General features: G+C 39.3%; 1 protein-coding gene across 13 annotated transcripts in view; it reads left to right on the forward strand.

Annotated features, from left to right (window-relative positions):
• ATXN2 (ataxin 2) overlaps window positions 1–25,394 on the forward strand; it is an 83,701-nt gene that overhangs the window by 53,712 nt on the left and 4,595 nt on the right. For 9 of the 13 annotated variants that reach the window (XM_044989571.1, XM_044989572.1, XM_044989566.1 and 6 more), the window contains 9 exons: window positions 692–999; window positions 1,572–1,635; window positions 2,939–3,091; window positions 6,887–6,953; window positions 8,629–8,813; window positions 9,480–9,612; window positions 14,123–14,176; window positions 23,793–23,938; window positions 24,754–24,981. In XM_044989571.1, coding sequence (XP_044845506.1) covers window positions 692–999; window positions 1,572–1,635; window positions 2,939–3,091; window positions 6,887–6,953; window positions 8,629–8,813; window positions 9,480–9,612; window positions 14,123–14,176; window positions 23,793–23,938; window positions 24,754–24,981 — 1,338 coding nt within the window. The remainder of the gene's footprint in view (window positions 1–691; window positions 1,000–1,571; window positions 1,636–2,938; window positions 3,092–6,886; window positions 6,954–8,628; window positions 8,814–9,479; window positions 9,613–14,122; window positions 14,177–23,792; window positions 23,939–24,753; window positions 24,982–25,394) is intronic. The other 4 variants (XM_044989563.1, XM_044989565.1, XM_044989567.1 and 1 more) reach the window with 3 other exon arrangements.

Here is a 25,394-nt window from a genome sequence, read left to right on the forward strand (position 1 = left end):
CATAAGCCGACCCCTGTCTCTGGTGCTTCCCTTTTTTACTAAAAAAAAATTCGGCTTATGAATGAGTATATATGGTAATTTAGATACTGTCTATTGGAACACTAGTTGGAACCCTTTTGTGTCTCACTGTAAATAGCTAGAGCACTTGGGGCACATATAATTAACTGTGATGTAGCTATGTTGCACATCTTCCCTCCCAGAGAATCTCTAAATCCCAAAAGCAGCTATGCCATAATATATCTAATAGTTTACCTAACTTAGCTAAAAGGTTCAATTAAATATTCTATCTGGGGGCAAACATGGCTTCTTAAATTGCTATCTCATCATTAAGTGTTACTGTTACATTGTATTGAATAGTGTCTAGTACTTCTTAGGTGTTGCTGTGATTTGTACCTTCATTAGAAAATGAAAAGGAAGCCTCTTCAATCCCATCAAATTCGTTCTTTCATCTAAGCCTCCTTAAGTTTATAGACCCATCACATGTGTGCGCTTATTTTTGTTTTTAGTGATGAAACCTGCATTTTCCATTAAAATAATTTCAGGCTCCTGCAGCGGAACAGTTTATGGAAGTTTATGGAAAAGGCATTTTCCTTTTTGATTGCATAAGTATTGTTAGTAGTAATTCATGTGTTTTCTTCATCCCTGCATAGGGATGATATTTATCGAAAGTGTTAACTATTGGTGCTTTCAGTTACAGCCAAGTTCCACCTCAGAGACTGTGGATCAACTGCTAAACAAAAATCGAGAAGGTGAAAAATCCAGAGATGTGATTAAAGAGAAAACAGAATCAAACTCTAAAGAATCTGTCATTGAAACCAGTAGTAATGCGAACTCTAACAGTGGCAGTAGCAAATCGAATAGTCCCAGTATTTCTCCATCAACTAGTAGTAGCTCTGAGCAGAAGCGAGGGCCAGAGGTAACCTCTCAGGGTGTACAGACATCTGGACCTGGAAGTAAACAAGATAAAGAGGATAAAGAAGAGAAGAAAGATACCTCTGAGTAAGTAATTGTGTTCTTAATAAGCACATTGGGTGTGTTCTGTTTTTAGAATCCCCTGCAAAGGGGAGAGCTACTGTTTTGAAAAAATTAATTCTTAGTATTTATATAGGACTTTACATTAATGAATTAATCTTCACAATGCCTCTGAGTTAGGTGGATAAATATCTGTGTTTTACAAATGGAGAAACTGAGGCAGGAGTTAAATGACTTGCCCAAAGCCATGCTGCAGGTTGGTGGCCGAGCTAGAACTCTGATCCTCCTGATACTTAGTCTTGCACTCATTTGTCTAAACGCTGTCCCTTTGTCAATCAGACTAAGCACCATCAAAAATGTGCTTTTGTAGAAATAAATGTAGTAGATTACTTTTTCCTTTTTCTTTCCATACAGTGTGATTAGCCGTGTGCCCCTTAGTTTCCCGTAAGTCTTCTCAGTCATAAACCTAATCCAACAATATTTTTATGTTGTGATGGGATTTTAATAACTCGAACAGTTGAACTATGGAAGACTTCAGGGGAAATGTTTGTGAAGGAATATCTCTGAACTTTAAATCCTTTGTGTGTTTTTGTGTGTAGGCAAGTTAGGAAATCAACACTTAATCCCAATGCAAAGGAGTTCAACCCTCGATCTTTTGCTCAAGTAAGTTGATAGTTGTATTAAGCGATATTGCATGCGGTGACATACAACCTCTCAAGTAATTGCACAGTAATATTGTTTTTCTTTGTACATTTGGGTCAAGTATGCTGTATTCTGCTAGTTGAGTCTGAGGGCTGGGCTACACTCTGAATTTACATTGACATAGCTACGTTTTTCAGGGCTGTAAAAAATCCACACACCTGAGAGATGTAGCTGTGCTAACCCAACCCCTGGTGTAGAAGACAGTGCTACTGACTCTCAGGGAGGTACATTACCTACGCCGATGGGAGAGCCCCTCCCATTGGTGTAAGTAGTGTCTACACTGAAGTGCTAAAGCAGTGCTGCTCTAGTATTTGAAGTGTAGACATACCCTTTGTGTGTCTGACCAATTCTCCTTCATAATTGAACAGTGTACCAGATTAATTCTCAGGGTTTTTAACAACAGCAGTTTGGTACATCAAACCATAACACATTTTGAAAGGGGTTCACTATATTTCAGTAAACAACAGACTACACCAAATGTGGTAGCCTTTTTTATTAAATAAAATAGTACGTCTTAAATACCTGGTCTGAGTGACCATTTGGGAGGCCAGATTATATTTATTTCCTTCAGATCTTCACCACATATCCTCTCATCCCCTCCCTCACCCATTGTCGAAACTGGTTCTTAATTACATTCTTCTGAACTCTAATGACCGTATTTAACTTATTCACAGAGGGTCACAAGCCCTCTAGGAAGGCTTTCAAGATTTTGGTCTTGACTGACAACAATATTCTACCTGGAGCTGTTGCCAGGGGGTCCAAAGCCAGTCCACCTTTCCCTTGAAAAGTTTCCTCCTCCTAGTGAGGAAACAGCAGCTGTGAATGTTACATCCAGCCTTCCACAAGGAGGGTCTGCGGCATCTTTGAAAACTGATGCTGCTAGGAAATGTGGAGGCATGAGGTGCTCTTAGCTCTTGCCTTTCCCTTCCCCACCGGCAGTGTGCCATTTCTGTAGTGCTCACCTCTGTTCAAGGAGCAAGCCTTTCTGCTTTGAAGTACTTGGAGTCAGAAAACACTAACTCTAGGACTAGCCTTCAGAGTCTTAAAATCTTGATAAACTTTTTTATTTGTCTTTTTAACTTCACTGTGCAATCAGGTGAAAAGAATTTACATGTTTTAAATGCCTGTCTTTAAAGAAGTACAACCTGTTCCATTCCTATCTGACTGCCATGAGCAAACTCTGAGCATAGGTAAAACTGGCATATATGGTATACGTGAGTGAACTGTGCACTGACACAGAGTGAACTGTTTCATTTATTTGTAGCCCAAGCCTTCTACTACACCAACCTCACCTCGTCCACAAGCTCAGCCTAGCCCTTCTATGGTGGGTCATCAACAGCCAACTCCTGTGTATACTCAGCCTGTTTGTTTTGCACCAAATATGATGTACCCGGTTCCAGTGAGCCCAGGCGTGCAGGTAAAATAGATTTGTCTAACAGCTTAACTAAATATAATATTCTTGGCACATTTAAGATGATGATTAATAGGAGGTGGGACTTAAAATCAGAAGTAAGCTGTTAGTGCCCTGTTGTGCCAGTGCTGTACAGGGATAGATGTGCTCTGTGATCAATATTTACACCATTATTCAGATGTATGTTTAATATTTATGTAAGCAACTAAAAAATAGAAAACTTCCCCAATTGCCTCTCAGCGTAACTGATACATCGCTTGATTACTTATAGGTGTTGTTGCAGAAGTGGGTTTTGAAGGGACTTCAGTTCATATATACAGGCTTACCCTCATGCTGTCATTTGCCCAAATACTAGTGAAGATAGCGCTGAGTTTTGTGCCTCAGGCTACCAAATACATAGTGGTCTAGCACTCTAAATTCCAGCCTCTGTCATTGTAGAGGCTACAGTCTACATGATAGAAAGCTTGAAGTGCAGCATTTGGCCGTAAATCCAATCCATAAACTTTCTATTGTAGATGTTGTTCAGAGTAGCACATCCAATCACTACTAGCTTCAAGAGTGGATTGTTGGAAATTTGTAAGAGCAGGTTAGACAAACACCTGTCGTGGATGGTCTAGATAATATTTAGTCCTGCCATGAGTGCAGGGGACTGGACTAGATGACCTCTCGAGGTCCCTTCCAGTCCTACAATTCTGTGATTTCTACCGTGTGGTCTGTAGATGTTTGGACATGCAAACTTAGCATTCTAGCATAGCTACTATTATTATGTATTGAGTAATTGGAAACTTGAGCTGTGCTTACAAGCCTAGAACATTTATTAATCTTCTGATCCCTTGCCAAAATTTAGTGTTTTTAGTCACAATATAAAGACTCAACTAATAGTCTTTCCAATAAAATATGTTTTGGGGAGAATGAGAGAAAAAAGGATTACTGCAGTAATGTTGAAGCGATCCTTCTGAAATGTTAAATGAAGGGTACCTATACCGTATCTGTTAGCTTCCCAAATGCAAGTTAGATCCCACTGTTTTGAATCTACACGAATTCCTGGCTGACAAATAGCCTGTAGTAGGTACGACTGTGAGCTTTTCAAATATTGATACCATGAAACTCTAGTCTAGGACAAAAAACCATCAAACATACAAATTGCTGTAGCACATTTTCTCTTAGCATAGCTGCTCATCCTCATGTAACTAGAATGTGATAGGGTTATTTTTGGTAACTACTAAATAATATACACTTTTACCCTTCGAATGGTAATAGCTTTTCAGTGATGTCACATAAAAGAAAATTAAAATGCAAATATAGCAGCATAAAGTTTTAAATTCAAATTAATTATGCAGTAGCTTTCCAACCAGTCTTTAAGATCTCTCTTACTGAGACTCAAGTGAGGTACAACATTCTAATCACTAAAACAATCTGTTTTACTGTGTCATCTTAAAATTAAATGTACTTCACTCCTCCTTTTCTGTGTCCTTTTTTTCTTTTTTATATCAGTTGCCTACATAGTGTCTGCAGTGATTTATTGTTTAAGTATGCAAATATAAAACCTAAAATTCACAGGTAATAAATAAATAAATTAATATGGTCTCAGACAAATCCTAAATAATTAATCTCAGGAAAAATAGTTACTTGCACAGTTTAAAAAAGGCTCCAAATAGTCATTGGAAGCCTCTCTAAATCTAGTAACTTCATAGTTCAGTCTAGTAGCTTCTTTAATATTCATTCTGCATAAGCTAAAATTGCAGTTGTAGTCTGCAGTAACTGAGGGATGGTGTATTGTTTCCCATATGTCTGGAAACACGTGCCTGATTGGGGAATATGGTCTCTGCTGCATTACAAATAATGTATTGTTTGCAGTGGTGTTGTAGCAATGTTGATCCCAGGATATGAGAGAGACAGAGTGGATGAGAAGTTCTGTGGAGCTGGAAAACTTGTCTCTTTCCAACAGAAGTTGGTCCAATAAAAGATACTACCTCACCCAACTTTTCTGTCTTTTAAATCACATGTAGGCATTCAAGTGGGGTTCTGCAGGGATCGGTACTAGGCCTGGGCCTGGTGCTATTCCAGGTCATTAATAAAAATATTGGAGTAAATATAAAATCTGTGCTGATGATAAAACTTGCATACAACACAGATTGGCAGAGTGATAAATGAGGAAAGATTCCAGGGCACATATGATGCAATTTGGACTGATTGATAAGATGGGCCCATGTAGACAACACATTTTAATACAGCCAAATGCATGGTCATACATCTAGGAACAAAGAATGCAGGCCCTACTTGCAGAATAGGGGACTGTATCCTGGAAAGCTGTGACTCTGAGAAGGACGTAGGGGTCATAATGGACAAGCAACTGAACATGAGCTACCAGTGTGGTGATGTGGCAAAAGGGCTAATATGATCCTTAATATGTTGAAAAATTAGCCAGGGTACAGAAAAGAGCCACACAGACTTTTTGAGTGATGGAGAAAATGCTTTTACAGTGAGAAACTTAGAGCACAATCTGTTAAGCTTATTTTAAAAAAAATAATTGAAAAGTGATTTGATTATAACGTATAAGAATCTCCATAAGGAGACAATAACAGGTACTAAATGGCTCTTCAGTCTATCAGAGAAAGGCAGAACAAGAGCTAATGGTTGGAAGCTAAAGCCAGACAAATTCAAATTAAAAATAAGGCAGACGTTTTTAACTATTGGAACAAACTACCAACAAAGTGGTGGATTCTCCATCTCTTTGATATTTCCAAATCAAAAGTGGTAGATGCCTTTCTGGAAGAGATACTTTAGCTACATGCAGATTAGTGGGCTTAATGCAGAGGATGGCTATGTGAAATTCTCTGGCCTTTGTTACATAGAAGGTTAGACTAGATGATCTAATGGTCTCTTCTGTCCTTAAAATTTATACATTTAAGCAGCTGGTAAAACAATTGGTTTTCAGAGATGTAAAATACCACCCACTTACACTAAAAGAAGTTCCGAAAAATCAGACAACCCTTGGGTGCCTAAAGTTAGGCTCCTAGACTTCAAAACTTGGGCCTGTATTGTGTGTCCTTGACTCAAGAGGAAATGTGCTTGGTCAACAAGTATAAAGATATTTTTCCAATTGTCTGTCCTGCAAACTCAACCCGGAATAAGAACCCAGCTTCATTTCCATTCTGGCTCATGCCTCATCACCGTTGCTAAACCACCTCAGACATCTAACAGTGCAGAATCTGATTCTGTATATGAAATTGTCACAACTTGAGTCATCAATGAGACCGAATAGGATGCAGCTCACTCTTCAGCACCTGTGTTGGCTCTGCTGTAGTAACAAGTAAAAGACAGCGAGAAAAATAAGCATGTACTAAAATCAGCAGATGTTACTCTGGATACATGCAGGGACTAGTTCTGAGTAAGAAGGTGCTATTTATAAGTCATCCTTGGCATCTTCATACTCTTCTGTGTTGTGTAGGTGAGTGTAGTATAGATAACAGTGATCACCTAGTAGTCTCCTAACAAGTTTATAAATAGAGCTGGAAAACTAGGGTACGCTAGCTTTTATTTCAGGGTTAATATTGCAGTGGGGACCTACATAGTAGGGAAGCACTGTCCTTCCCAGGCTGTTAATATAATCATTTGTCTTATCCCATTATGGGAATAAAAACTGTACAGTTGCTCTTAGGAAAAAACTAAGAACACTTCTAATTTCAGGGTGGTTATGAACAGTATTGTTAGATTCAGGAGTGAAAATTCTAAAGCTTGTATATTTAAAAACATGTCCAAAAACATACCATAACTTCACTGAGTTCTTTTTTGTTTCAGCCTTTGTATCCTATTCCCATGACTCCCATGCCAGTGAACCAAGCCAAGACCTATAGAGCAGGTAAAGGTGAGAATAATACTGCCTGTTTGGTTTTAGACTGCATGTAGCATGAATAGAGTAACAGACATGCACATTTTTATCCGGTTCATGTTAATTTATGTATTTTAAATTGGTACAAATACTTGAAAATCACAATGCAAAAGATAAATACATTGCTTTTGTCTTTGTAAAAAAGAAAATGCTGTAAGCTTGATTACTGGAGAATTGCTTGTCTTTGAATTCAGTACAGGAAAATCAGATTTAAAAATGTTTACAAATATTTTGAATTGTTTAATAGCTGACTGTTTCAATCACTAATGTTTTCCTAAATGTTGTTAGTTGACGTTGTTAAAGAGGGATTCTTTCTAGCAATTTGCAGCAGAGCATTGAGCTACACCTTAGTAGAATATTTTCTGTATATGGTACTCTTTCCACTAAGTTCTACACTGCTCCGGTGGAAAGGGTTTATTTTCTTCCCTTCTTATTCTACTGGAACACTATTTAGAATGATTTGCTGCTAGTCCTTGTATCTCACTGTCCCTTTTCATCCCTCTTACACCAAAATAATGGAAGTGATTTAACATAATACTTTTATGGCTAGATACTGTTCTCCAATGAGTGAAAGCTGTTGCTAGATAATCTGGAAAATTTGGTGTGCATGTATGGCTAAGTGCATTATCTGCATTTTTTAATACACATAAAGTGAACGGAAGGCAGGAACTGTCTTTCTTGTTATAGCTATGTTTTAGATAATACTCTAATTCTACAATGTTGACAACTCTTGGAAATTTGGTGGCGCTCTTAAAGTCCCAGCTCCTGGAGGCAGTTGATCACGTGAGCATCTCTGCTTTAATTAAAAAAATCACGTTTATTGCCCTAATGATTGTGGAGAAAAGCCTGAAAATGAAACAAACAAACAAAAAAACCCCCAGAAACTAAATCAAACCCCAAAATGTGTTTTGTTTATTAAGTATGATTTCTGACCACTTGGGGTTGGTAATACTGATTTTACCAAATGTATATTTAAGAGTTTTTTAGTCAACCATGCTCCTGTTTCTGAGAGATCCAAGGCTATGTAGAATGTGTTAATGTTCAAGCTCTTAAAGTGCATATTTAGACTAGATGCAGTCTCTGCTTGCAGCAGTCAAGATTTCTTTGCAGTGCTAGGTAAGAGTTTAGCTCCACTAAGGAAAAATTGTGCACATGCCTTCACTAAGGTTCAGTGGCCACTAGTGTAGCCATTTTCTTTCCTGCTCTTGGTCGCTTGATAATATGCAAGTGTTTTCTTGTATGTGTTAAGTTACTTTCCTCTATAAAACAATTCTTCTGTTCTGAACAGCTTCCTTTAGAATCCCTTTGGTAGCAGTTTCAGTTTTGTGAACATGGAGCCATTCACATTTCTCTTCAACAACCAGGTTCATATAGAGCTGCTTGTATTTAAATCCCCTGCACGGAAAGCTCCATTTTGTGCTGATGAAGCTACCTTTTTGCATTTAGAAAGATTTTTAAATTAATTTACAAACTCAGCTTATCATCTTTCCTCTTCAGAATCATACCCGTGTAATGTACTTCTACAGACCATGGTTAAAGTTGATAGTGAGGATATTCTAATTAGGCACAGTAATTTTAAATTAAAACTTTCAGGAAAGACCTGGCTACTTTAGATCCCCCTTCCTAATGTGAAATATTCCTTGCTTTGTAGTACCAAATATGCCACAACAACGCCAAGACCAGCATCATCAGAGCACCATGATGCATCCTGCCTCAGCCGCAGGCCCCCCTATTGTAGCTACACCACCAGCCTATTCAACACAGTATGTTACCTATAGTCCTCAACAGTTCCCTAATCAGCCTCTTGTGCAGCACGTGCCACATTATCAGTCTCAGGTAAGACTCCTTTAGTGTGTGGTTGCCTCTTCCTGCATTCGTATTGGAACAGATGTATAATTAAGACTTTAATTCTGGAATTCTGTGTACTGTATCTTCTGTTACATCATGTAATTGCTACAATTAGTATTCAAATACTGCAGAAATATTGATACTTTGCACTTCACATCATAGCCCTCCACAAACATTAATCTCCACTTAATAGTAAATACAAATCTTAAATACAGAATATCTGTACCTCATCATTAACTACATCCCATGGTGGAACATCTCTTTCAAATGATTAATTGGATGTAGATTTAAAAGATGCAGTTGCTAAAATAGTTGGTGTGATAAGATGGATGGGATATGGTATAGTTTAAAACTTCTTCTGTTCAATTTAAAGAGACCATTTGTCAATGTAAGATCAGCAGAGTAGTTCCTTTTGTTAGTTTCCTTTTGTGGAAGGTATTTCTCATTTTAAGTTTGCAGGAATTATCTGGATAATGGTGACAGGTATATTTTGAAAAATTCTTGTAGCTAGTGCAAAGCAAGCTGTAGCGTTTCAAATTATCATTAAGTGCCTTTAAGCATGCACTGTACGAGCTTGATTAAAGGGTGTATTTAACTTTTGTACAGACATGTTTTTTAACTAATTGATTTGTCTTTTATTTTTATTGGACACAGCATCCTCATGTTTATAGCCCTGTAATACAGGGTAACACTAGAATGATGGCACCACCAACACATGCACAGCCTGGTTTAGTATCTTCTTCAGCAACACAGTATGGTGCGCATGAGCAGACGCATGCTATGTATGGTAGGAAACGTTTTGTGTTATTTGTAACTTTTTACGTTGTTACATTGTGCAGGGATATATTTACTATCTCAAGCTTCAACCATTGGCATCACAGCGAAAGCTGTAACCGTAGACACAGAATATGGTTCATAAAACTAATAAGCAAGGTATTGCAAACTTGAGTTATATGATTAGAGTGAAAATAGATCCAAATATGCTAGTTTTAATAAGGCACTAGTGTTGGAGATGATGTGCTAGCATGAGAGGCTGCTAAGGAATACCAGCTTAAGCAAGTCTGTCACAGGCTTTTCTTGATGCTGTTAACACTACGTCCTTGACTGTTTCTTCATTATAACAAGGACTGTAGTGTTGTCACAAAACTGACTTCCATTTCAAAACTTGACTTCTAGTTCTCACAACAATAGCATGATAAAACCACTGCTTTAATAATGCTAGTAATGTACAGTAACAGTATAAAAAGATTTGTCATCTGAGGAAAATATAATTTCTGTGTGGGCGATCCTCCTTTTCTTGGCAAACCCAAGAATATAAATCCTGTTTTGAACATTTAATGTATAAGTGCTTGCTATATGATTTCAGTGACAAATAGAAGTCTCCAAAGTTGTCAGTCTGGCATTTTTCACTAGCACTAACCTCACTGAAATATTTAAGTTAAAACATGAAGTGAGATATCGGTTGAAAAATACAATGCAAAGAATCTCTAAAGCCACATAAATCTGCACTAAAATAATATGTCGTCCAAAGGAAAAAATGGCTGCAAGAACTTGCCACTGAAGACTCTGTCCATGATCTTAAAGGGGGCTTAGGATTTGACACAGATATCAAAACAGAAGGATCATCTCTTGAAAATATGATTATTCAACAGTTTTTGGCTGAGTATGATTGACCTAACAAAATTTCTTCATCAAATAATGTTGACCTAGGGTCTGCTAAAGGATGTCATGTAACTTTAGACATCTTTGTACGTTTTTTTGTGACAAAGTTTTGCATTTTTCTCCTTATGGATGAATATGGTCTGTTATGAAAACTTGCAAGCCCAAAAATCTAAAGCTTAATGCAGAGTTAAGATTCTGATAACAGAATCTATCATGTCTGTCTTGAAGTATCATACTGAAGTCTGATCTTTGCTCGTGTGTGTTAATTCAGGAAAAAATGATGCAGATACAGACAACATCACAGTAAAAAGTTCTGATGCTGGATTTGGAGGAAAAGTATATTTCAGCTGAAATTTCATGTGATATAGCTGAATTGAAAAGAAAGTAACTTGTAAAGTTTAAGTAATAGGTCTTTGTGCTCACTGGCCCATGTTGACGTTTGTTAAAGTATTCTGCTCTTTCATGTCCATCTTTAATTTTTTGAGACATTCATGTAAACGGAGCTTTTATTGTGATTTTTATGGGATTACTGTCTTGATCGAGTGACTGTTTGAAGGCTTTTAGACTTCTTGGTGAAAAGGCAGTCCTCAAAAAATCCTATCTTAAATAAAACTAGATATGAAATAGTATCTGGAATTTGGTTGTTGATCGCAACTTTCCCCAGCAATTTTACGTTGTACATCATTCTTACCTGTCACAATTTGGCAGGTCTTTGAGGTTCAAGAAAATGAGGTTCAAGAACTAAATAGAAGAAGCAATTTTTTAATCTATTAGTGTACTTTAATCAGATATATCAAATTATTTTTCTGATGTTCCAACATACTGTAGAACTCTAGTTTTTATGTTGTTGTTTTTTCAGCTTCAATCCATCGTCGGTATATATTTCAGACAATCTAATGACACATGTTTTGGTGGTGTGACAAGAAACCTGAAAACGCTAGATTTTTGTGGTGGTGTGTCCTTCTACCTAAATCCAAGCAGCATATCTCTTACAGAACTTGGTCTTGCCAGAAGCTAGATGTTCTTCTGGGTGGTTATCGGTTTGCTTTTCTGAACTGCTGACCCTCTCTTCTTTTTATATCTGAATGCTTGAAATTTTTGCCACAGAAATCTGCTTCAGCCCAGTCTGATGCCAGTGCTACATCATAGGTGGCTTGTTGGATGATAGCATGTTCTTACCATCTTCAGGCATGTCATCTTTTGCCTGCCTTAACATAAATCAGCTAACCTGTATCTTTTAGCCTTCTGGGCTTGCCATCAGGTATTTAGTAGATGACTCCTAATGCTGTAGCTCAAATATAGGATATTCTCAAATCAAATGTGGCATTTAGTGTGGTTACATTTCCCACAAATAACGACCTTGTTTCTGGATAATAAAACTTCTGCTTCCATTTATCAATGTGTGGCTGTTTGCTTGAGTATCTATTTGTAGCATTTAATAGATGTGCGGCATGTGGAGTAAATTGCTATTGGGCAACTTGCTGGATGTGTTAACAGTCACTTACATTAGGAGACGCTAGATATTTTAAGCTTCCCCCAGACACTTTGGACTATACTGTAAGCAGGTAGCTAGAACCACTTGCGTTAGAGTACAGGTTTTTTTTCTCCACATTTTATTAATCTCAAGTGTATGCATAGCATCCATATAGTGAATACACCAACATATCCTGGAAATAAACTTTTGATTTGGGTATGTTACTTAATTCTTCAGGAATATTTAGTGATGAATAACTTCCATATGATTATACCATTCCCAGTTAGAAATAATTTTTAGAATAAATTTGCCCAAGTGAGTTCTCAGATTTTACTTCTGGCTTTTTCATTTACACCGTTGGATTTCCCATTGCTATTAAGATGAACTGTGTTAAGGTTCCCGTGTCCTTGAAGCTAATGGGTGCTTTCTTTGTGATATCAAGTGCCTCCCTGCACGGATCACTCCCTTTTAATATCAGACTGTTGTTCTATCTGAGCACTTGTGTTGCAGAATGAAGAAATCTGAAAGGGCAACTGCATTGGGGGGGGGGGTGTTAATTGCTTGTAAAGCATTCTCCTAACATTTTTTTTAATCTGTGAGTAAAATCTCTGAAAGCTTCACCTTCCTGATTAGTTTGAGGCAAGTAAAAATCATGGCAAACAGTAGGCAGTGTTCAGTGAAGAGAATTAGATTTGCTGAAAGTTACTTTTCTTCCTTCATAGCAGAGGACTCTGAATCCTGAAATGAATGTAACATTCTATACCTGTTAAATCTTTTGAATAGTGAAGGCTAGGATGATGCAGTTTTCAAGATCCCATTTAGCTAATGCTGTGTAATTGAATGTTTCTGCTAGATGTCTACAATAACAGGCAATTCAGGAGATCTGATTGGTGTCTTTGTCACTGCTCTTGAGTGCCACAATTTTGTCATCACTTCAGTTCCTGAAGTTGAATGTTCTTCAACAGATGGAAAGTAGCTAAACTATATGGGCACCATAAATTAGTGTTACTTCTAAACATATGATGGAGCAACACCCAAATCCGTGTTTTTTCTTAAAACATTGAGAGAATGTTAAACAATTTTCCTTCCTCTTGCTCCTACAAATAAACACTAAAACTGGACATCATTAACACAAAGACTCTGATATTCACTTGATCTGGCTCTAGGTTTGAAATGTTGGCTCCTTTAAATCGTATATAAATTCTTAGTGTGAAAAGTTTGAAACGGGCACTTAGCACTAAAACAAAGCAACAATATATGTATGATTGGCACGCCTACAGAACTAATTCGTTTATTGGTTCTAAAGAACAATGGCTCAAGCTTTGTACTTTCTGGTAGGTATGGGCTGTTGGTTATCTCCAGAATCCAGAGATGGGTAATCATGAGTTATCAAGTTTTCTATTGACGATTCAAGCTGTGAGGACAAATATATTCCTGTTACAATTAACTCCCACTAGTTTATTGTTTGGTTAAATTGTATATGTTTTAGGTAATTGCTGTCCTCTGTAAAACTTCCCTTGTGTGTCTGAAAGACTTGTGTAAAACAAAATTTGGATTTTACACAGATACATTATTTATTCTTTTGCTGGTTCTTGGACCTCTCCCTCTCTCTTCTGCACATGTTTTATTGGTCTGGTGTTCTCTCTAACCTTTATCTGTTTTTCTGTCCTAGCAATAAGTTCTAATATCCTAAATAGTTCAATGGTGGGTATGTTATAAATTTCAACGAGTCTCCAGGGATTAAGAATGAACCATCTCCAAAGGTGTCTTTTGGAACTGTTAAGACCTCAGTGATACAGCTGAAAAAACAAAAGCCTAATTATTTGTTTACTTTATTGTAACTCTTTTAACTCTACCTCTGAGGTTATTGTTGGAGTGTAATAGAGGCTCAATATCTGTTCATCTTTATTTTTGTATTAAAGTAAGAAGTGGAGCCCTCAGTGTTACAGTTCAAAAGGAGAGCTTATTGGGGCTTACTTTATTTCAACTTCACTCAGTTGTAAAATTAAGTAAAAATATCCAGCCCTATTAACTAAACAAATAAAAATGATATCTGCATGAACGTACAATCTTCAAAAATAAATGAATGTCGACCTTTCCAGAAGATTGGAAGTATACACATGGCAAGAGGCTAATTTATCTTTCTATTTCCCAAATTCAGCATGTCCCAAAATACCATACAGCAAGGAGACAGGTCCTTCTTTCTACTTTGCCAGTGAGTTGGGTTTTTTGTACTAATTTTGATTGTACAGAAAATAATTTTTAAAGAGTAGATGTTAAAGGAATAGACATGCTGAGGGAACATTTTTTCTTTGCACCAGGTCAAAATATAGAAAATGTAAGAAAACTCTTTTCAAGCAACAAAGTTGTTGAATGAATGAGTTTACAGGGCACCAAAAGCTAAAGTACAATGTATGTGTGACTTGTCTATAGAATAGATTTGTGTAAATACATTTCTGCGTGACAAGTTGCGTTTCATTTTGTGCAATGAAGTCTTGCATCTAACTAGCCTCTACTGTATCTTGAACTGATGAAGACTTAAAGCTGCTTCTTCCTAGTCTGCCACCAAAAAATAGGCATCACCATCCTTAGGATTTCCAGGAACTCCACTCCTCCCCCATCCCTGCCCAAAATGGGATTTCCTATTTTCTCAAGGTTGGTCAAATTCTTGAAGGGAAAAAACCCCAGCACTTTACTAGCAATAAAACTCTATTTTGAGTCCTGTTGAGGGGAGAGCACCTTCTGCATCCCCGCTGTAGTCATGGGAGAGATCACTCGAGAATTCTTATTCTGGGGCCTCTGAAGGAGCCTGGCAAGCAGCACATCTTGTCATTCCTGTAAAAGTGTAGCCTAGTCTCAGCCCTGTGTCCTTTCATGGGGTATGGTGGGGATGGGTTCCCGCTGGCTAGGTAAGCACTACCAGTTACATTAACTGGTCCTTGTGCTTCAGCGTGCTGCCATCCACGTGGTCCTGCAGCAATGTGCTGAGTGGGGGAGTTTCTCTGCACCCTCTTTCTCCAGTGTGTGAGAGTATGGCCAAATACAACGTGGTTCTGTATACTTAATGGAAAGGGCTAGCAGTCATTGTGGTTAACTGATAAGCTGCATCAGCAGTCTCTAACTGCCAAACAAAGGTGCCAGATAGTCCAGGTACTGAACAAAGACATCTTCAACTCGCTCTGCTTAAGCTATGAGGAGAATATTGGACTCTCAACTTAATTATATGTCAGATAGCCTCTGTGTTTCTCTCCTGATAATAGATCCTAGTAACCATACACAGCACATTCCAAAATGGAGTATGTTGTATTCTCTTAGAAATAAATTACAATCTGCTGAGTGAGGTTACATTTCTATTTGAAGGCTTTACAAAACTTGGGGAAGAAGCTTCAGAAAGAAACCCATGGTGTGCCCGGGTAGGGTCCCTAGTGGAATGGCCATAGAATAATCTCTGGTCAAAGGCACAAAATGAGCTCAAACTAGCTACAGGAATAAAGGGAAACAAGAAGACTTTTTATCAATACATTAGAAGAAGAGGAAGACCAAGGACAGGATAAGCCCACTGTTCAGTGAGGAGGGAGAAACAGTAACAGGAAACTTGGAAATGGCAGAGATGCTTAATGACTTCTTTGTTTTGGTCTTCACCGAGAAGTCTGAAGGAATGCCTAACATAGTGAATGCTAATAGGAAGGGGGAAGGTTTAGAAGAGAAAATAAAAAAAGAACCAGTTAAAAATCTCTTAGAAGAGTTAGATGCCTGCAAGTCACCAGGGCCTGATGAAATGCATCCTAGAATACTCAAGGAGCTAACAGAGGAGGTATCTGAGCCTCTAGCTATTATCTTTGGAAAATCATGGGAGACAGGAGAGATTCCAGAAGACTGGAAAAGGGCAATATAGTGCCCATCCACAAAAAGGGAAAGAAAAACAACCCAGGAAACTACAGACCAGTTAGTTTAACTTCTGTGCCAGGGAAAATAATGGAGCAAGTAATTAAAGAAATCACCTGCAAACACTTGGAAGGTGGTAAGGTGACAGGGAATAGCCAGCATGGATTTGTAAAGAACAAATCATATCAAACCAATCTGATAGCTTTCTTTGATAGGATAACGAGTCTTGTGGATAAGGGAGAAGCAGTGGATGTGGTATACCTAGACTTTAGTAAGGCATTTGATACAGTCTCGCATGATATTCTTATCAATAAACTAGGCAAATACAACTTAGATGGGGCTACTATAAGCTGGGTGCATAACTAGCTGGATAACCGTACTCATAGAGAGTAGTTATTAATGGTTCCCAATTCTGCTGGAAAGGTATAACAAGTGGGGTTCCGCAGGGGTCTGTTTTGGGACTGGCTCTGTTCAATATCTTCATCAGCGACTTAGATATTGGCATAGAAAGTACACTTATTAAGTTTTCAGATGATACCAAACTGGGAGGGATTGCAACTGCTTTGGAGGATAAGGGTCATAATTCAAAATGATCTGGACAAATTGGAGAAATGGTCTGAGGTAAACAGGATGAAGTTTAATAAAGACACATGCAAAGTGCTCCACTTAGGAAGGAACAATCAGTTTCACACATACAGAATGGGAAGAGACTGTCTAGGAAGGAGTACGGCAGAAAGAGATCTAGGGGTTATAGTGGACCACAAGCTAAATATGAGTCGTCAATGTGATGCTGTTGCAAAAAAAGCAAACGTGGTTCTGGGATGCATTAACAGGTGTGTTGTGAGCAAGACACGAGAAGTCATTCTTCTGCTCTACTCTGTGCTGGTTAGGCCTCAACTGGAGTATTGTGTCCAGTTCTGGGCACCGCATTTCAAGAAAGATGTGGAGAAATTGGAGAGGGTCCAGAGAAGAGCAACAAGAATGATTAAAGGTCTAGAGAACATGACCTATGAAGGAAGGCTGAAAGAATTGGGTTTGTTTAGTTTGGAAAAGAGAAGACTGAGAGGGGATATGATAGTAGTTTTCAGGTATCTAAAAGGGTGTCATGAGGAGGAGGGAGAAAACTTGTTCAGCTTAGCCTCTAAGGCTAGAACAAGAAGCAATGGGCTTAAACTGCAGCAAGGGAGGTTTAGGTTGGACATTAGGAAAAAGTTCCTAACTGTCAGGCTGGTTAAACACTGGAATAAATTGCCTAGGGGGGTTGTGGAATCTCCATCTTTGGAGATATTTAAGAGTAGGTTAGATAAATATCTAGACAGTATTTGGTCCTGCCATGAGGGCAGGGGTCTGGACTCGATGACCTCTCAAGGTCCCTTCCAGTCCTAGAGTCTGTGAATCCCACCAGAGACTCTAGCCCTCCACAGATAGGTGAGGTGCAATTGCTGGGCCTCTCAACTTGCTCCTGTATTGCAGCAATACCTGTTCATAGTAGTGATCTGTTTCATACACCCTCTGTCCTGTGAGTCAGTTCATTCAAGAGGGTATGAAGAACAATATAAATCATGTAATTTGTGTTCCGTAACAAATTTTGGTTTTAAAAGACTTTGTAGCTTTCATTTTGGCATGCAGAAAATGTGTTTTAGAGAATGACTTCCTATGATTGTATACTGAAAATTTACTTTGAGCACTTAAGGGTGTTCACATATCTTGGTTTGGTGCATTGAAATCCTTTAACAAGTTTCTTCCTTTAATAGATATTCTTTTAAGTGGAGTCCACTGTAAATGTATAAAATGATTTTGTATGTGTTTATAACATGAAAAAGACATGCTATATCTCTGCTTCCTACCATTCAAACTGAGGTCTTTAAATGTAGTTATCCTCACCATCTTACTGGGTCTGGCAATAGTCTGGAATCACTTCACTGGTCAGCACCTAGAAGCTACCTAGTAGGTTCTGAGTATCAGTGCATTACTCCTCTGACAGTTCTCACTCGGTCCATTGTCAGCATTCCGTTTTCCCCACAAGAGAAATTTGAATGTCAGAAGTTCAGGGATTGACTTCAGTCTAGGCTAGTGGTTGGTAATGCTGTCTCTGATCTGTGCTGCTCTGATTTTTAATGTCGGCCATTTCTGTGGGTTTACAATAGCTGCCTTTCGCCTTTCTTGCTTTGCTCTTGTCAGCAACCTTGACTGTTACTCTTTCCTCCTTGTTTTAGTTGAAATTCAAATCAGTAATTAAAACCCTGTCTGGTATAGTATCTTTGTCCAATCCAATATGGAATTGCTTGTCCTAACTGTGCATCAATATCAAAATAATGGTTAGTTATAAATAATGTAGCCCATATCAAGAATCCACCTGTTTAAAAAGTGATGTAAGTGAAGTGCTCCTAGGAAAGAAGAGAGAGAAGGTGTGTGAGGTAATTTTTTTAAATTATTTTTTTTAATTGGACCAACTTCTGGCGGTGAAAGAGGAAAGCTTTCACGCTGCAGAGCTCTTCATAAGGAAAGAAGGCATTTCTCACTTAGGCTATGTCTATACTACAGCCAGGATTGAGGCTCTGAGATTGATCCACCGGCCGTTGATTTAGCGGGTCTAGTGAAGACCTGGCAAATCGACAGCAGATCGTTCTCCAGTTGACCCCTGTACTCTACCCTGAATGAGAAGAGTAAGGTAAGTCGATGGGAGAGTTTCTCCTGTCGACCCCCCGTGGTGTAGACCCCACGGTAACTCGACCTAAGGTATGTCGACTACAGCAACGTTATTCACATAGCTGGAGTTACGTAGTGTAGGTCGACTTACCGTGGTAGTGTAGACATAGCCGTAGACTTCTGCTGGAGGCAAACCATGATATTATCAGCAGTCCTCAGATGAGCAGAGGTTGCAACACTTTGTTATGTGCTTCCATAGAGCTTTTTCACCACTGTATTAGTACGACAGCTGGAAAACCATAGCACTGCTGACATGTCAAGGACAATGTAATATGATTTCTGATTACTCTTATCAATGATTTTTTTTCTTCCCATGTTTATTATAGAAATTTAGCATGGAAATAGTCACCTAGGGTGATTAACTCTGTAGATGAGCATGTAAAACATTGTTTATAATAAGTTATCATAATGAAGGTGAGTAGACTGTATCTGGGTTGGTAAATTTTCATGACTATTTTTGCAAGGCTTCTTTAATGGGTTCATGCGTCTTACTCATCTGAATTAATCCTGTGACACCACAATTTAAATCTCTGTGGAATCTGATAGTGATGTTAAAGACCTGACTTTAGGTGAGAGCACACAGTTACAGCACATAAAACTCAAGAGTTTTCCTCTCACACATCCCTAGTAATAAAGGGAAGGAAAGTCCTTTTGAAAGTGAAACACTGTATCAGAATCTCTCTTGAAGTGATGAGGTATCAGCAGCTCTGTAGAAACTGAGATTCTGTAGAAATAAGTGGTGGGGGGGAAAAAACTCCTAAAATTAATTTTCCTGAGGTCAAGTTGAACTTTGGCTATAAACTGGAAAAGGTGGATACATTTGTTTTTTTAAATGATCTGCTCCATTATTCCTGAAGCCTTCTTGAGTAAGATGTTTATGGAATCTGGTAAAGCCTCAAGAAAAATAACAAAGGTGAGTGTTTTTCTTAAATGTTACTATTAAAATATTTGCAGCAGTTGAGTGAGCATTTTAGTACACAATAGTACAGTAACTCTTTACTTAACGTTGTAGTTATGTTTCTGAAAAATACAACAGTGTTAAGTGAATCCAGTTTCCCCAAAAGAATGAATGTAAATGGGGAGGTTAGGTTCCAGGGAAGTTTTTTTTTTTGCCATACAGTACAGTACAGTACTATAGTTGGGAGGTTTCCCCGTCTTGCCCCACACAGGCACAGCCACTGGCATTGGAGGCAGTGAGGCAGGCAAGGAGGCTGAAGGTGTTGTAGGCTAGGAGAAGCACCTTGCGCAGCAGCAGCTACAGCTTCCCCTACTCTGTAAGCACCAGGGGCGGGGGGGGGCTCAACCCTCAGCCTGCCCACGCAACCCCTTCCCTCAGTCCCCCACCCTTAACCCGCCTCTTCCCTCCCCCTCCTCCCCCTTTACTCTGCACTCCACATCTCGCTCCTCCCCTGCCTCCTGCCCCATAATCAGCTGGCTTGCAGCATTCAGGAGGCGGGGGGGAGGAGCGAGGACATGGCGCACAGGCTCCCCCTCCCTCCCTCCCTGCCTCCTGAACACCGCAAGCCAGCCGATTGCCATGGGCAGGAGGCAGGCGAGGGAGGGGGGAGATGCGCTGCGTCGTCACTCCTTCCCCCTCCCTCCTGCCAGCAGCAATCAGCTGGTTTGCAACGTTCAAGGGAGAGGAGAGTGAGGACTCTGTGCGCAGGCTCTCCCCTGCCTCCTGCCCGTGGCAATCAGCTGGTTTGCAGCGTTCAGGAGGCAGGGGACGGAGGGGGAGCCTGCACACTGAGTCCTCCCTCCTGAACGCTGCAAGCCAGCCGGTTGCCATGGGCAGGAGGCGGGGGGAGAAGGGGAAGGCGCTGATCCGCAGGGTCTGCCGGCGGGCGGGAGACGCTGGGAGCTGGGGAGGGCTGCCAGCTGTGGACAAAGCAGGCAGCCAAATGACGTTGGAGCAAAGCATTTCACGACTTTAAATGGAGCATGCTCTGTAATTGAGGGATGTAAGATCAAAACAACGTTAAGTGAGAGGACATTAAGTGCATCTGAAGAAGTGAGCTGTAGCCCACGAAAGCTTATGCTGAAATAAATTTGTTAGTCTCTAAGGTGCCACAAGTACTCCAGTTCTTATTAAGTGGGGAGTTTACTGTATATAAACTGACTAGAATAGGTTCTGAAAACAAATACACAGCTGGGAAAATGTAAATGCTAGATTTTAAACAAACAAAACTCTCACAATTCTCTGCCAAGCTGTGGACATACTGCTTTAGGAGAAGTTACTGAAAACTGGTGTTTTGCTCTTCTCCCACTTCCTTCTGCATGTAAAAATGTTTTAGTAAGTTCTGGACTTGCATAACAAGTTCTTTTCAACATGAAGCCTTATTGCATAATATAGATACCTGCTTCAGAATACCTCGTATTTGGGTCTTCCCTCAAGCTATGAAAAAAATAAAAGATGAAGCACAGTAATCGTTTTAGGGAATAATAATTACATTATTTCAGGGCCTCCAATGAATAAAGAATAGATGTGGGAAACCTTGAATACCCTATATCTTCCAGTACATGCTTATAACAAATCTCCTCAAGAATGGAATGAGGAGGGAGGAAAGAAGTTCTTGGGGCTGCGGCACTAGAATCAGACTTGGGAGAGGTAGGTTAGATTTGGAAGCCATTTAATCCATCTGTGCCTCAGTCCCTTATTGTTAAAGTAGAGATACTGTGTCCCTTTTTTGTAGGGATTACTCAGACTAGAGATAGGCCATATAAATATTGGCTCAAGACTAATTTCATAAGGAGATGAAATGGAGAAACTTGAAATTGTAACAGTAAGTTGAGTTTTAATTCTAATGTGTGAATAGGTAAATTTTTGTACAAGCTTGCAGGCAGTGAAAAAACAAAAAAAAATTAGATGGAAATTTGCTGCTGCTGTAAATGGAATTTAAGTGGTAACATTAAAAATGAAGACACCGTTTTTCTGCTTGAAAGCATAACAGGATACCGTGGCACTGGAGACTAACTCCTGTTTAGGTGCATAGAAACTTTAGAACTTCCAAAAACCCAACTCCTAACTAAAAACATGAATGGTATGTAAAGACTTAATATTGTAACAAGTATGTCATGGTCAAAGTAGCCCTTGGAGTACTTTGCAAATTGAAAGCCTTACAGTGTAGTTCACAAGATTCATCTGTCCATTGAAATCTGCAAATGCTGTTGTAGTGTGTGCTGGAAACACAGGGTCCATGAAGAGTTAATGACACTTTGATGTGAGGGGAGTTCTTGAAGGGTTGAATGGGCTTCAGTAGGTGGATTATTTATACTGAAATGAGCTCACCGCTAGCTGAATAAAGTCAGTGTTTAGGATTTTGTAAAGTATTGACCAAATGTAAAGCAACAGAAGTAATAGCAAATTGGACTGGGAAAGGTTGGGACAGTGGGTGTTTGCTCAGAAGTAATTGGAGTATGTCTGAGGCACTTGATGGAGTGGTAAGTTTCTGTGCAGGCCTTGTGGCAGACAGCGCTGCACTTTATCAAATGGCCGTATGTTTGGTATGTTCTCTCCTTCAATCCCCTGCTTTTTAGGATGAATAGATCAAAGGCCATTCTTTTATGTGTGTTGTGCGGAGAAGTTCTACCTTTCAGAAACGGTAACGGGTTTTGACATATTGAGATATAGAAGTTAGAGCAATTAAATCTATTTGCTCTTGGAGCTGGAATTTCCTAGTATAAAAAGAATTGCCGGCAATGAATATGTGGGTGGTTGTGGCCTTAACTGTAATCTAACCTTAAAACTATATCCCAGATGGAGCTCCTTTTTTTTTTTTTTTTTTCCAATGAACTGCTTTGTAAATCTAGAAGGGTGCAGCAGTGGTCCATGTAATGTGGCCCTGAGATTCTCCTAATGTTGGCTTTCTTAGCACTTCAGTACAGAACTTTACATGTGTAGCTCTCTGATTTAGCAGGTAATTACAGTCCTGTTTGTTCCTTGAAACAATTGCTTGTTAAATTAGGATACAGGCAGGAGCTGGGTTCAGGACCCAAGTGATAGGTTGCTTCACACATTCCATTTCTAGCGCTGTGGGAAGCAAAGCTAGTCTCCACTTCAGTGCAATGTGGTATTGGACCGAGATGAATGTGAGCTTGAATTAGTAATGACTTTGCAAGCCACATAGACAAGCGATTGATAGGTTGTGCATGATCTTAAACATGTAAAATCTAAAAGCTACAGGTATAGAGGAAGCATGTAGTCATTTTTTGGAGACTATTGCGTCATTTAAACACATTGCTTAGTGCTCTAGTAAAAACCTTTTAGAAACAATTTAGTGTGGCTTCTCATGCTGCCTACTCTTAAAAATTACTGTTACTTTCACAAAAGAGAGTGAGCAAACTCTGCATGGCCCATTTTGTAGCCCGATATGATAGGAATGACCAAGCAGGGACTTCTTGTTACATTTCACTTTGCTGTAGAAGGATTTCCCTAAGCCTGTGTTGCTGCAGTTAGTGAATGCTGCTGTTTGACATGTGTGTTCAATTTCTTTGTTGTGGAATTCAGAGTCCATGATTTCCAGAAATGAAGGGTTCTAGAGCAACATCAAAAAGTCAATGGGAATGGTGGTAAAGCAAGAGGGCGTCTCGAAGTGGGTGCTGTATGCAAGGCTCCAACTTCAATGAAAGCTGGTTGGCTCTCGGAGAGCCAGTTTCCCAGCTCTTCTGTATGCTGTTTTTGTGTAACTTACATGCAAGAACACCGTATATACGTGTGCTGACTGTACTGCGAATAATCTCCAGAAGAGTAGCATGGTGAGGTTAGCCAGGTAAAAGGCCAAAGACTTTGTGGATGGTGGAAATAGAATAAATATTCATGTTTGTAAATTATTTAACGCTGTACAATAGAGAATTTACTTTTTCCAGAACTATAAAATTTAAGAAACTGATTACAAATCACTTGTAGACTTATCTGTTTGACTAAAATTGCAGATTAAATACTGCTTTTGTGTTTTGATCTATACGGTATCTTTTATTAAATCAAGCTAGGAAAGCTGAACTATTTTATTATGGTTATTTATTGACTTTCCTGCAAAACCATGTAAACTACATTAAAGTAAATATAGATTTTTAGATCCAAGGTAAGATGTGCAGGTAACTACAAGATAAACTATTTGTAGGGGAAAAAAAGGCCAATTCACAGTATCACTGATGTGCTGTAAAATCCTCGTATGCAAAGTGAATTTGGTGAGATGTATATTCTTTGTCACTTGTCAATTTCCTCCTTTTCCTTCTAGTTTCTACTGGCTCACTTGCTCAGCAATATGCCCACCCGAATGCTACCCTGCATCCACACCCTCCTCATCCGCAGCCTTCTGCTACGCCAACAGGACAGCAGCAAAGTCAACATGCTGGAAGCCACCCTGCTCCCAGTCCAGTGCAGGTAACAGCAAAACTCTAGAGAGCAAACATTTTGGAACATGTCTTGTAGCTCATTGTTTTAGAAAACACGGCACCAGTCTATTACTTCGGCATCGGTTTGCTCTTCCTGCAGCTCCAAATGTATTCTTCTCGACAAATAATCTTTTATAGTGGCTATGTTCATACTCCCTTGTTCCAGAAATAATGTGGCTTGGAAATATCATTTTCCTTATGATTTGCATGCGAATCCAAAGTGAAGTGCAGTCGGCCTGCCTTTATACCAGAGTGTGATGATAGTAATAAGGGTAAAGGATAGTGAACAATGACTTAAAAAACTTTGTGTAAACATCAGGGGGTGGTTCTTCCCCCACCTCCGCACACACACAAGTCCAGTATTTGGGAGTTACTCATTTGACCCTTTTTGATAAGGAATGATTTGTAATTCATTAAGGAACGTCACTCCCCTGGTGCTTCTGGCTGCAGGTTCGGTATGTGTGGATTTATGGCGTGGAAGTTAGTCACAGACAGAAGTGCTGAAAGATGGCGTTTGGTTTTTACATGATAGCCTCAATTCTGGAGAACACATCAGGTCTGCAGGGTCCAGTGACTTTTTCCCCCCTATGCAACAGACTTGGATAATAAGATTTACAGGATCAGAATGTGGCACTTTATTTTGTGTTTATTTGTGCAGTGTATATAGGAAGATGCTTCTGAAATTTTTTATATTAAGTGGAATTTTAATAATTCATTATTAGTTCCATGGAATAAACATTTATCATTTCTTCCCTGGAACCAAAACCTGAAACTCACTAATTCTTCCTTCTGTTTGCTTTGCAGCATCACCAGCACCAGGCTGCTCAGGCACTCCACCTGGCAAACCCACAGCAGCAGTCAGCAATGTACCATGCGGGTCTTGCTCCAACCCCACCTTCCATGACACCAGGCTCCAATACGCAGTCTCCACAAAATAGTTTTCCCACAGCACAACAAACAGTCTTCACTATTCATCCTTCCCATGTTCAGCCTGCATATACCAATCCGCCACACATGGCCCATGTACCCCAGGTAAACAAACTTTAACAACCTTCCAAAGACTGAATGTCCTATTGCCTCAAAGATCTCGTCTTCGCATGGGGTAGTGGCCTCTTTTTACATCATTTCTCTTGGCCGACTATTTTCTGTGTTGCTTAGGTTTCTGTTTGCACAGTGCCGTTAATTTAGCAGTCTGGAGGCGCCACAGGTGCTCAAGAATCTTGCTACACCACTTCATCTAAAATAGCTACTGTGGGGCTCCACTTAGAGCTTTGGAAAAGGTATTTTGTTAAAACACATTTGAATGCAAAGCCAAATCTTTATAAAAAGTCTATTCAATGAGAAATACTCAGGGGTGCTTGAAAACTCCTGAGAGGATTATGAAGAACATCAGAAAAGGTTAAAATGAGGTGGGAAGGAAAGAGAGTAACCATGTACATCGATGG

The sequence above is a fragment of the Mauremys mutica genome, chromosome 16, assembly GCF_020497125.1.
Source record: "Mauremys mutica isolate MM-2020 ecotype Southern chromosome 16, ASM2049712v1, whole genome shotgun sequence".
Classification (NCBI taxonomy): domain Eukaryota; kingdom Metazoa; phylum Chordata; order Testudines; family Geoemydidae; genus Mauremys; species Mauremys mutica.